General features: G+C 42.0%; 1 protein-coding gene across 4 annotated transcripts in view; it reads left to right on the forward strand.

The window, feature by feature from the left end:
* JAKMIP2 (janus kinase and microtubule interacting protein 2) overlaps window positions 1-13,963 on the forward strand; it is a 162,354-nt gene that overhangs the window by 96,908 nt on the left and 51,483 nt on the right. For all 4 annotated transcript variants that reach the window (XM_081826877.1, XM_081826878.1, XM_081826879.1 and 1 more), the window contains exons 3-5: window positions 7,156-7,653; window positions 11,308-11,517; window positions 13,311-13,409. In XM_081826877.1, coding sequence (XP_081683003.1) covers window positions 7,156-7,653; window positions 11,308-11,517; window positions 13,311-13,409 — 807 coding nt within the window. The remainder of the gene's footprint in view (window positions 1-7,155; window positions 7,654-11,307; window positions 11,518-13,310; window positions 13,410-13,963) is intronic.

Raw genomic sequence — 13,963 nt, forward strand, 5'->3', positions numbered from 1 at the left:
CAGTGATAGGAATAAGCAGGTAAGTAGGTCATTCTAACTGAACTCCAAGCTTAACGCCCAAGAAGGTGGAACCAGGGTGCGGAGAGGAGAGAACACACAGTGGGGCCTCAGTGCCGTGTGTACTTGTCATTTCTGAGCCTGCATTTTTCCATCTATAAAATGAATAGATTGTGAGCAGTAAGGAGGTGCTATGGTCCTTCCAAAATGGTAGGGATCGGTCAGGGAAGGCAACCGTGTGCTCTAGCCCTTCTGGCACTGAGACAGCTCTCAGGACCCGCAGGTGTCAGCCCCACTCTGACCACCTGGTCCAGGTAACGCTCTGACATCCATTTACTCTATCACATCACCCTGCTCTTATCTTCGGCATAGAACTCTGTACTGCCTGAAGTGATTTTGTTCATTTGCTTGTGCATTGCCCACTGCCTAACTGCCCCCTGCCTGTCCCCAGTAAAATGTAAGCTTCTTATGCGTAAGAGACCATGTCTTCCTAAGGGATCCCCTAAGGAAGGCGTCCTCCGTGCTTTGAATGCTGCCTGGCATGCCGGAGACACTCAGTAATACTTGTAGAATACATTTTCGTGTTCCCGTTTAAAAACTTTCCCAACAACCACATGGCATAAATACTGTTACAGTATTTATTTTGATGGAAAACCCCGGGCTTGGGCAAAGAAAGGATTTCCACCCAGGTCTGTCTTTTTTTTTGGACCGGCACTGTAGCCATTAGGCTTTGGTATTTTCCTCTGTTTGTCTCTCCTGTGGACAGCGTGAGGCCATGATCTGCTGCCCAGGGGTGTGTGAGCTCACTAGGGATTGCTGTGAGATGTGGAATCCACCCACTGATTCCCTAGGGCTTCCTACTTTCCCGCAGAGGCAGCCTGCAGTCTCGGTGAACCCCACAGGCACAGTGACAGAGGGCTTGGAGGCCGAGGAGCAGACAACAGGGCTCCAGGCTGGGGGCAGCAAAGCAGCAGGCCTGAGTGGCAGGGTCTGGAGGAGTCAGCTCCGGACAGGAGTTTCCGCTCCTAGAACAGCCCTCAGACTGCAGAGCACTTTTAGTCCTCCCAGCGAGCCTACTGTGTATTCCAAATTATATTCCAATTTCACTGAGAAAGAAAATGAGTTCTAACTGTTTAACTGATATGCTCCCAGTGACACAGCGAGTAGAGGAGCCAAAATGGGAATTCCCAAATGACCTGGGTAATGCTGAGTATCTTGTTGCCTCTAGAACTCCCAGAAAATCAGCCAACCCTTGTCCTCAAGTGACTACTCCAGAGCCTCCATTTTCAGCGCCCCAATTTGGGATGCAGTATTTCTTGCTTTATGCACCTTTGGTTTTGTTTTCAGGAAGCGTTGTGTCTAAAAGTAAGAAATGAGAAAATAGAAGCCTTGGTACCTCTGCAGATTGTATAAAATTTCCCCTATACACAACCTTCGTATGGTGGCAGCTTCATATCTCCTGATTGCGAGTTACTTAGTGCCCATGAGACTCCCTGCGTGCCTACTGTGAGTTTAGATCTCCCGGAACGTCCGGTGCACATAATCCACACCAAAGCTTATATGTTAGCTTGTCTTGCCTAAATAACCTCTCAACTTCCTCACCTTGGACAAGGCCATCCAATTTTTCATCCTAGATTTCTAAGGTCACATTAAAGCTCAAACATCACCATCTTTATCTTGGCAGAATTTACACTGGCTTTCAAAGGCCAGACTAGAAAGGAAAATATCACGTGAGGCCCTCATGGGGTAATAGTCATGAATGTTCCTCCTGACACAGTGTAAGCCCTCCCCAGTAGGATTAAATTTTCCTAGTGATTTTTTTCTTCTGTGAAACCTACAGGGGAGAAGGGATTTGGGATCTGTATCTTTCGAAGCCCTGTTTAGGGTTCATCCCCTTACCCTTACCCTGTCCCTCCCCACTCCTGCACACACATAATCTGAGTTTCTTCCAAGTTAAGATTAGATGCCACCAATGCCAGGGAACTCAAGATATCCTCAGGAGACCCAATTTTACCTTTGTTTTCAAGGTTTCTGTTAGGAAAATAGTTATTATGGTCTTAATAATATAGTAATAGTCATGTTAGTCTTATCCAGATAATATGGGTTCTTACACTTACGTCCTTGGCATTAATATAGCATTGCATGATATAAAAATATCAATATGTTGTCAATATTCATCAAAATTGATACTGTACTATTTAACCATGTATTAATAATTATTAATCTCCTAGGTGTTCCAGCCTTTCCGAAGGACTTTTGATACATTATCTAAGTCAGCCCTCACCATGACCATATGACAATGAGACCCCCAATCCCAGTTTACACATAAGAAAATGGAGGCTGGGGGACGTGAACAGCTTGCCAGAGGTTTCAGAATGAACAGGGAGGGGGCACCTGGGTGGCTCAGCTGGTTGAGCCCGACTCTTGGTTTTGGGTCAGGTCATGATCTCAGGGTGTGAGATCGAGCACCTCAAGAGCTCCGAGTCGGGCTCCGCACTCATCAGGGAGTCTGCTTCTCCCTTTCCCTCTGCCCCTCCCGCAGCTAGTGTGCGTGCTCGCGCGCTCTCTCTCCCCCCCAAAATAAATAAATAAATTAATTAATTAAAATAAAATAATTAACAAATTTTTTTAAAAAGTGCACAGGGAGGCCTGGGACCTGACCCAAACTCGGCTCCTGGCCCATGCTGGGCGCTAAGCAGCCTTCTTCACGCTGTGCTTGGGCAGAGACTTGTCCTCACCTTTCTCATCTGAGATTCGGATGCACAGATACTACCTACATCACAGAGCTGCCAAGGGTAAATGCGGTGATGTTTGTGAAGCCATTAGGAAGCTGCGTAACGCACAGTAAGCCCTCAATAAACGCTATTATGTGATCCAGCAGAAATGTTTCAGAGAAACATTTCCATTTATCAAAATTGATTCTTTCTTCTACTAAGTATTTTTTTCCACTTCAGGTATTATCTTTATATTTTTCATTGTTAGTCAGGAGCAGTTCTTTCTATTTTTGTGTACGATTTACATTAAGATAGTAAATTCTGTTTTCTTACTGGTATAATCTGAGCTGCAAATAATTTTCAGAAAACAGTTTTACTACAAAAATTTTAATTGGCTTTTTTCCTTCCCAAATGTCAGTTACATCCTTTGTGTCTCCTTTGTAGTGAAACACTTCTCCCAAGCTTAAAAAAGAAGTCATACCTAGAAATCCTGCAAAAATGCCAGTTTCCATGGCAACCAAAAAAAGCAGACCTGAAAAATGCCAAATGTAATCAGTCAGTGCCTTTGAATTTTCTTTGGGTTCTGTGGATTCCTTTAAGTGATGGACAAGAAGGCCAGTGTTTGTATTTGTTTTTATCTTCAGGCTGGGATATATTTTCCATACACCTGTATTTTCATTTTTTTTCTTTTTCATTCATCTCCAGTGTACATGCAAAAGATCAGTGCTTATAATTTGAGAGAAATGACAGGATCACAGAGTGAAACAGTCTAACGTGCCTGTCAAGAATTTGACATAAATAATTTCGGGTCATGAATATCTCCTCTTATATCCAGTAATAATATTACCTTGCATTTCATAGTACTTTACAGCTCAAGGTTCTTTTCCATGCATTAGCTAATTTAACCCTAAGAATAATCCCATTATGGGTAGTTTTTAAGTGTAATCAAAGAGCCTCAGAAGGATAAAGCAACTTTCTTAGATATAGCAGACTGTGAAATCAAAATGTAAACCCAGAATTCCTTATCTGTTGTCCATTTTTACCAGTTTTTTATCGTTCCCAGAACTGATAAAATTTCCCTTAGTAATTTGCTACCTGACAGCCCTATAGTCATGATACTGTTGCAAATGCCTAATGTAAATACATGCTGCTGAAATTGATGATGGCTAATTTCCTATTACTTGAGTTAGAGTTAACTTTCCCAAGGTGTGGATGCAAAGTAAATTATCAGAGTTCCTAAATCAGTGAAAAATAAGGCCTCTTTTTTCACAAAAACTGTATTATTAGAAGAGAAATCAGCAAACTTTTTCTGTAGAGGGCAAAATAGTGCATATTTTTGACTTTGTGGGCCAGTCTCTCTGAGACTGCTTAACTCCATTGTTGCATAAAAGCAGCTGTAGGCAATATGTAAATAGAAGAGCATGGCTGTGTTCCAATAAAACTTTATTCACAAAAATGGAGGCGGGAAAGTATTTGTTCCATGGGTTATGGTTTGCCCACCCATGGTAGAAGATACTCACTAGAGTTTAATCTAGAAAAATGGGGAGTAAGATTTATGTTGTCCTTACGGAAGCACTGAGAGAAATATCGAGTAGAGGACAGGCATTCTTATATGTGCATGGTGTACCCTGGGAAGGGATGGATGCTCTAGGAAAAGGGGTTGCTCTAGAAAACCCTACAGATCTGTGTTCTCTAAGCTATATGACAGGATATATTAGTCTTGCCTCTGGTTAGAGGGCTAGCTAGGGAAACATACTGGCATACCTTCTTTAATTGCACACACACTCTCGGGCTCCTTATCATGTGCTGTGCTGGCAACTACTGGGTAGACAAAGATGAACAAGGCTCATCGGCAGCTCTCTAGCAGTTTGCAGTGTGGAGTAGGAGCAGGAGAAGAGGTGATGAGGACAGACAAGCATACAAAAAACCATAAGCATGGCATAAAGAAAAATGTGGAAAGGAGCAGTAAGGAGGTTTTAGCAAAGTGCCCTGAAAAGACATAGGCAGGAGAAATGAGGTTTGTCCTCATTTGGTGGTCAGGGGTGGCATGAGTGGAGAGGGCGACATCTAGCTGGTCATGAGGGATGAGAGGATCCCAAAGGAAGCTGAGGGAAGGGCAGGTCAGGAAGAGGAAACCGTAGGCATACAGGTACAGAGATTCAGGGCGTGTGCAGGGAAAAGCATAAGCCAGGGAAAAGCATAAGCCCCGGGGCCTGCAGTGCAGGACAGGTGAGGAGAGGTACAGGGAGAAACAGAAATGGGAGCTGGGAGTCCAACCAAATCTTCTGAGAGCCGGAAAGGCGAAGCTGAGGTGTTGGGGTTTTACTCCACAACATAAAGGAGCCCTGGGTGATTTTTGAGCAAGTACATAAATTGGATCAGAACTGGGCTTTACTGGAGCACCTGGGTGGTACTGTTGGTTAAGCATTTGACTCTTGGTTTCAGCTCAGATAGTGATCTCGGGATCAGTATAAAAATTATTGTCGAGGTTTTTACATTCTTTACCTTACACTAAGACCTCAAAATCTGGTGTGTATTTTCATTTAGAGCAATTCTCAGTTCAGACTTGGGATATTCCAAATGCTCATTGTAGCAAGTGGTCACCGTATTGGACAGCACAGCTCTAGAGCATATGTAATAATAAGCATCTAGGAAGGGACCCTGGCCGAAGCTGGAGGCAAGATCAAAGACCGTCATTTAAGGATACCCATTTATTCTCCCAAGTCTCCTTGTGCCCTAAGTTCTTTTAGAATAACCAACGCAGTGGGCGCCTGGGTGGCTCAGTTGGTTAAGCGACTGCCTTCGGCTCAGGTCATGATCCTGGAGTCCCGGGATCGAGTCCCGCATCGGGCTCCCTGCTCAGCGGGGGGTCTGCTTCTCCCTCTGACCCTCTTCCCTCTTGTGCTGTCTCTCATCCTCTTTCTCAAATAAATAAATAAAATCTTTAAAAAAAAAAAAAAGAATAACCAACGCGGTAATAATTGCTGTGCCTTTAAAATAAAATATTCATTAAATTGCCATGAGGACTTAGAAAATCCTGTTCTAGCCAAAGGTAGGTACTGTTAAGGTAAGTAGAATCTCACACACTTTACATGATAATTACAAGAGCCTCTTAACATTTTTCAGCCAGAGAGGCTCCTCACAATTATTTCATGAAGCTTTCCGATTTTACAAATGGCAGAGACCCAGTTTCACTGAACCGAATATTACTCCCGGGGTTGCCTAATTCCTCCCTTTTTCCAGGTGACTGTGTGTGTGTGTGTGTGAGAGAGAGAGAGAGAGAGAGAGAGTGAGTGAGTGTGTGATTCTACGGTACATGACAGAGGCAGAGAAACAAAGACAGGCAGCTGAGACGAGGAGCGGGGAGGAGGACAGTAGTAAAGACCATTTGCTAAGAGGCTTCTCCAAGCTACACATGCCAGGGCCCCACCCTGATCTACTGAATCAGAGCCAGACTCACAACCAGATTAAGGTAGTGCCATGGCTAATCTCTAAGGAGACCCATATTATCATCAGAAATAAAGCAAAACACAGGAGATTTTGTTTAACCAAAATACCAGAAAGGTCTGAGGGTTAGAAGGAATACTTTATTAAACTGCTTGGAGGGTTAGTTGGTGGGGGTAGCGGGAGAGGTTGGTGAGTGGGGCAGGGAAGGACACAAAGGGACATCCGTGGAGCATGCAGAAGTAACAGCCACCAGACCCCTCGAACAGAGAGATGGCCCAGTGAACTGCAGTGTTTGGGGCTGGTGTGTGTGTGTCTACATAATGTTTGGAGGTAGAACTAAGTTGCCATAGGAAAAAAAGGTGAGGTTGAGGATATATCAGCTGGCTTCATTTCCCCCATTACAGCAGCCAAAAAAGAAGGGGGAAACAGGAGAAATATTTTATAATATCACTTTGGGCACCATTTTATTAGTCTGATCATAATATTCAACTCTGAACGGTCCTAAGACACCCACGTTTATCAGCTTGCACCTAGCCAGGGATATGTGGTCTAAAAAGCTCTGCAGGTGATCTGTTTTGGACTTCTCCCCACCAAGGTGAAAACCGTTATAGCACTATGTCCTAATTTTATTGTGCATACAGTCACCTGGGGACTTGTTAAAATGCACGTCCTGATTATAGGTCTGGAAAGGAGCCCTGGATTCTGCATTTCTGACAAGCTTCTGGGCGATTCCTGTGTTGGTTGTCTGCAGACCACCGATGGAATAGTAAGGCCCCCAAACATCAGATTCTGTCTGCACCAAATAATACAAGCATCCCCAGGTATCTCCTCCTTTCCCACACTATATTCCCAGCTTTGGGGCCTGTGGTTCCGTCCCCTCAGAGCACAGAGAGGTGAGGAATTGGGAGAGCCCAGGGCTCTGAGCTACAGACCCTGCTTGGGAGCACCTTTCCTTTGAGGCTCACCTCGTTTCGTCCTTTCGCCTCTCTGCCTGTAGGTGTCTAAGCTTGAAAGAGAGAAGACTCAAGAAGCAAAGAGGATTCGTGAGCTGGAGCAGCGCAAGCACACGGTCCTGGTGACAGAACTCAAAGCCAAGCTCCATGAGGAGAAGATGAAGGAGCTGCAGGCCGTGAGGGAGAATCTCATCAAACAGCACGAGCAAGAAATGTCAAGGACGGTGAAGCTGCGGGATGGAGAGATCCAGAGGCTCAAGTCGGCTCTGTGTGCTCTCCGGGACGGCAGCAGTGACAAAGTAAGGACAGCGCTCACCATTGAGGCCCGGGAGGAGGCCCGGAAACTGTTTGATGCAGAGCGCCTTAAGCTCTTACAGGAAATTGCGGACCTGAAAACTGCCAAGAAGCAGGTGGACGAGGCTCTCAGCAATATGATCCAAGCGGATAAAATCAAGGCTGGGGACCTTAGGAGTGAGCATCAATCCCACCAGGAAGCCATCTCGAAGATCAAGTGGGAGTCAGAACGGGATATTCGGAGGCTGGTTAGTAACCCAGGGCAGTACGTCGGTGTACAATCATTCTCTTTCCAGGTTTTAGAGCGCCATGGGTATGCTTCTACAGGTGTTTCTCATGAGTGGATTATAAACAGTGCTCACCTCCTGTCTAGCACTCTGTCCAAAATGCAAGATAGGTCCATAGGTAGGTAGGTAGATAGATAGATACGCCCAAGCCAAAATTGGAATTGTAAAGTGTAGAAGATATTGGAATCACCTTTCTCATAAAAACTGGATTCTTCCAGCCTCACATATATGGAGAGTATCTATTCAATGACTCCTGTTTTCTTGAATGTCTATAAAAATATTCTAAATTATGAACTCTTCTAAAATAACATGTTTTGTGGGCTTTCTATTTATAAAATGTCACTGGGTTTTTACAGGGATGGGGAAAGTTTCTCTGGCTTTCAAGGTATCTGAAATGGCAGCCACTGAGAGCATCCTGAATGATTCACCTGTCTTCTTTCCAGGAACTGTGTCTGAAAGCAAGGAATAGAGCTATAAGAACCCTAGTCATTTTTAAAATAGATCTTCTTTCTCAAAATAAACAAGGGCCATTCAAAACAGTGGCCATTATAATTTTTAAACTATTCCTAAGTAGTTTATTTGCTATTGTCAATTTCCAAGACTTACTTCAAGCTATAGGGTTGGATCTTTCTTTTTAATACGTATGACCAAAAACCACATTGATCTCTCACTATACCTAAAAACAAAACAAATATAATTATTGCATAAAAGCCATAATGTCCTAAGTTGACCACGTCTAATTATTTTAGAAGAAACATTTACATGCATCTATATTCAGAATGTTTAGCATTAGTTATATCTTAGTTCTGTCTTGTCAAATTACCCCTCACCTGTTAGAATGCACTTTATGCTTCTCTAACAATAATATTTTCTGGCCACCTGGCTGGCTCAGTCAGTGGAGCATGCGACTCTTGACCTCAGGGTTGTGAGTTCGAGCCCCATGCCGGGGGGTAGAGAGTACTTAAAAATAAAATCCTTAAAAATAATAATAATATTTTCTTAGGAAAACTACACTTTCCTTTTGTGTCTGCCAATTCTAAGCAATTATTTTGTAAGAACTCCATTTATGTTCCTTGGACCATATCTCTAGGATTTCGATTTTAAGTAAAAGTGGTTACCGTAGAACATTTTAAAAAACTAAATGTGTAATTTTCTTTGTACTGCAATACAGCGTGACTGTAAAATGTTGCCTTTGCCACACTTTCCAAATTCTTTGTCTGCAATTCATTCTGTTGCCCTGGTTGACAATAAAGACCAAACACAGTGCAGAAATATTGGTCTCTGCCCTGTCTTTGGTTTTTGAAAAGACAACAGCTGATGAAGAAAGAACCAGGACTATGAACTCTGGAGTCAGCAGGTGGGTAAATGAAAAGGATGTTGTACATCAAATATTTGTGTTTGTTGATGGTTTTCGATATAAAGTCTGCAAGTATATCCACTTGTTGATCTGTAGTTTCTTTCTGTGAATTCCTTTTACCAGCATAATGATCAAGAAGACAATGCAGTCTTTCTTAGTAACAATGTAAAATCTAAGGTACCTCAAGAGTGGTTAAAAAACTGGATGCAAACAGAATAACATGAGAAGTTTTTCAGTAGTACAGATGCCCTTGTCTTCAGTTTTATCTTGTTCTGTCACTACCCCCACACCCAGCTCCATTTTTGGAACTGGAAGGGAGAGAAATGAGAGCCATTCTGTTTAGAAAATTTCTCCAGGGAATTCTGGTTAGGCACCCCTTCCCATCTAAGAACTAGAACTTTGGAAGATTTTCAGTATTCTGAAGCCAGGGTCTATGCCTACAACCACTATGCAATAGAGACTCATCGACACTGATTACTGGATATTCTACAGAAAACTACCTTGGAAAGTGCTGGAAGTATAAGGATAATGTGGGGATCATTATTGCATAGCCTATTAAAATGGGCTCTGGAGTCAGAAGTCCTTGGTTATCATCTATAAAATGGTGATAACAGAACTTGTGTAGTAGGATTGTTATAAAAGGAGGTAAGATATGTAAAGCTCTGAAGATAGTGCCTTGCATGTAGTAAAAAATTAATAAATTTTAGTTATGATGATGGCGATGATGAGGATGACTATATGGGCAGTAATGGAGTAATTTCCAGCAAGTTCATTTAGGTAGGGTACATCAGAACCAACTAGGAGCACAGAGGTGTGGAGCCACGGTAAACTGTAAATGACATCGGAGATGACAGGTCTAACAAATAAATATACTACCTAGTTAAGAATAACACTGGATTCAAATCTTCTAGAAGAAGGTAGAAACTAAAGACCGTGCTTTTATTCCAGAATTAACAGGACAATGTTTGACTACTCACCAACTTATCAGATAATATCACAGGACCATGCAGAATTTAGCCCCATGGCCTTCCAAAATTGATCTAAAATGTAATCCTGTGACTGGGAGGCATTGGCTCGCAGAAACTTAAATGTGGAAAAATGGGACCATGCATCACTTTTTGTTCCAAATATATACATAGGCAGATTTATATGTGGAACACAGCAAAGAATGATCTACACAAAGTGATTTGTTATAAATAAGGAGATATTTTTATAAAGAGAACAGTATAATATCATTTGTATTAAATGTCTCTATCCTATCTCCATTTTGAATATTCTTATGGAATATAATGAAATGAGAAGAAAGATTTTGCCTGATGGTTATGCTCTCTTCAGAAATTGTTTACAGGCATTAACTTCCCTAGCCCTCACCAGGAATGGCACAAATTTTTCAGTCCAGTGAAACTCTTGATCAGTTGATATCAAATGCTTATGGCCTTTAGTTGACAAATAATTCTGAGACCCTGCTGAGACTTAATAGAAGTGAGTGCTAGGATCCATAAATATGTCCCACAGATGTAGGAGGGGAAACAGTGGCTAATATTACCAGGTGTTTCCCATTCCTCTTCTTGTCCCGACCCTGGTTTTCTGACAGTAATGGTAAAATGGTTGCCTTAGCTGTTTGCTCTGAAATGTGGAAAGGAATGGAAAGATCCACATAACGTGAACCATGCTCCAAACTCACACCTGAATTCACTCCACATTCGCCACCTGAATGCAAACATACTGGCCTTAGGAACTGACTAGGCTCCTGGAAAGTCCGCAGCTTCATCAGCAAAAAATGACCAATTCATAGTGCCTCCTCCTAGTTAAAGTGAACTAAAGTCTCTTCCTCCAAACAGGAGGGAAGATCAGAAATTGTCCTGGGAAACACTGTAATGGAATACTGAGTATCTGTCTTTATTAACACAAATGACCCATTTTATTTTATTATTATTTTTTTTACCAATGACCCATTTTAAAGTTAACCTCTCTAAATCCAACCAACCTAGACTATTTTAAACAATATACTGAACTAAAGCATCTACCCAGGATATATCAGAGAGAAAAAGTTACTTTCCTTGATACCTAATTATCCAAGGATAGCCTTTCATTACACAGTGTTGCCTTGTCTTGTTCATAAATTCAGTATACCTGTCACAGTCATAATTTTTCCCCATAACAATCAGCGGAAAGAAGTTAAACTCCTACCATTGTAAAAATGCATTTTTTTTTTACAGCATTGTTAAATAAAATGTCCTGGGTGTCATTTAATTCAGATGGATGAGATTAAAGCCAAGGACAGGATCATCTTCTCCCTGGAAAAGGAACTGGAGACCCAAACTGGCTACGTCCAGAAACTGCAGCTGCAGAAAGAGGCGTTGGACGAACAGCTCTTTCTGGTCAAGGAGGCTGAGTGTAACATGAGCAGTCCGAAACGAGAGATTCCAGGAAGAGCGGGAGACGGCTCCGAGCACTGCGGCAGTCCTGTAAGTCTGTCCGAGCTGAAGCGAAGAACTCAGGAGTCATCTTTTATTTAGCTTCCAAGTTGTACTTTTCACTTAAGCTCTTTTCCTGTTTACTACAAAGAAATCAATTCTACCTCCTCCTATAAAACCAGCTAGTATCTTGGGAATAGGGTTTTCTAAACTCACAGGCACCAAAGTGGTCTGCCCTGCATTAGCAGATCACAAGAGAATTACAGGTCTTTTTAAATCTTTCATAGAATTTTTCTACCCACGCGATACCTATCCAAACTTTAGCCTATTATAAGAGTCATTAAGTAGATGAAACTACTTTGCCTCTTGCCAAGACTGGTAATTTTCCCTTGTGTGAACCGTTGGGTTGGAAATTGGCAAAGACGGTTGTCATCTAGAGGGGTCAAAATGTATGACTATATAAAAAACTGAACCGCTTAAATCATCATCTGAAAGTTTCTAGTCCGATCGAACTTGCTACTCATCACTCTGGATTTTCATCATTTTATAGGAGAAATTATTTTCAGAACTGCAGGCATAGAAATCAGCTTGTGTATCGTTGGCTTTCATAACTTAGCTGCTAAAAAGATGAAAATGTATTATTTAGGAACAGAGATAGGTTCCAAAGTAGTACTTAGAACCAAGTAATGAATAATTTATGAATTGGTATTCAGGATATAAATATCCCAGTAGGTGGCGGAATCAGGATTTAGCAGATTTAAGTTTCAGTTCTGTCCCTGACATTTACCTGCAGTGCAGCAAAACTGTCAAGAGAATGGGCTCTAGGGTCAGACTCTTTAGTTCAAATTCTGGATCTGCCACTTACTGCATGACCTCAGGCAGATCATTTTCCTGCTCAGTTTCCTCATCTGTAAAAGAGAGGCAATAATGGGACTCCGTAAGGCTGGTCGGAGGTCTAGAAGAAATGGTCTGTAAAATGTTGAGCACAGTGTCCGGTTCATAATTAGCATTCAATAAATATTAATTATTGATCTACTGATAGTAGCCACAAGACCTCGAACGAGTTATGACCTTCCTGAATCTTCAGGAAGAAATCCTCTAGGATTTTATGAATCTGGAGATAAAATGTGTGGGAAACTGCTTTGTCAACAGTGCAGCACTATCAAAAATGTAAGATGATAATGGAATTGCAAGTCTGTGATGGTCCTATGGACGCTAGAGCATGGAATTAATCCATGAGAGCCATGTGTAAAGTGATCCATGGCAATTATGACAGTGGGGAAGCCAGGAGCTCTGGGCAAAATGTACCAGCAAAGGCTATCTTATAATCTACTGCGTTTTATACGTGAAGGTAATGCACCAGCCTTCTCACATTGACCTTTTTCTCCAGGAGTATGCAGGAATTTTCAAAGCCCAGCCCTATCTTCTATTCTTTGGCTAAGTGTGATAGGACATCTGTCTTAGCTGTGGAAAGCAATGTGCAGCCATGACTTAAGAGACGCTCCTTGAACCTCATGTAATCACGACATGACCTTGGTCTCAGAACTCACAGATCTGATAGGCTCATCCAACCATCTACCACTCCCCCTGCCAGGAGTCAGGGCTCCAGAGGGTATCTGCCACATGGAATTCATTTGCAGTTTCAACTAGGCCTGGTCTTCAACCCAAGCAGTGAATATCAAGGGTTAGAAGAGGGTAAATATTTACTCTTCTCTGATTACAGAACATTTTACTCTCACCTCATAAGCCAGATGAAAGGAACCAAGCCTCTTACTTTTATGCGAATTCCCAAACTTCGTGAAAAGTGTTCTTGAAGAAATACCCATTTTAATTTTCCTGCCTAGGATTTGAGAAGAAATCAGAAGAGAATAGCGGAATTGAATGCCACTATAAGAAAATTAGAAGACAGGAACACCCTGCTTGGAGATGAACGAAACGAACTGGTGAGTTCTGCCCAGAATTATTTATTTATCTGGTGATTTTGTTAAGCATTTTGTTTAAGAAAGTATATATGATGTTGTAGAAGTATAACATAATAAAGACAAGTGCACAGATAATAAAGGTCCAGTTTAATAAATACGCCCAAAGTGATACAACCATATAGCCACCACCCAGATGAGTACCTGGAAGATTACCAGCACCTCCGAGCCTCCCTCTCTTGGGACCTCTGCCAGTCACATCCTTCTAGAGTTAATCACTCTACTGAATTCTGTCACTGTAGATGTGTGTCACCATTTTTTAAATGGTGACACAATTGTTTCCACAGTTGTTAGAACAATTGCATTCCCACCGCCAACATGGGAGACTTGCAGTTTCTCCACAGCTTTGCCAACATGCACAGATCATTGATCATATTAGTCAGTATGGTGGGTGTGAGTGATATTCTGATTGTAGGATTTTGATTTTTTTTTCTTTTTTTTTTTTTTATTCTTATGTTAATCCCCATACATTACATCATTAGTTCTAGATGAAGTGTTCCATGATTCATTGTTCATGC

This window comes from Leptonychotes weddellii, chromosome 7, assembly GCF_054177405.1.
Source record: "Leptonychotes weddellii isolate Sample4059 chromosome 7, ASM5417740v2, whole genome shotgun sequence".
NCBI lineage: Eukaryota > Metazoa > Chordata > Mammalia > Carnivora > Phocidae > Leptonychotes > Leptonychotes weddellii.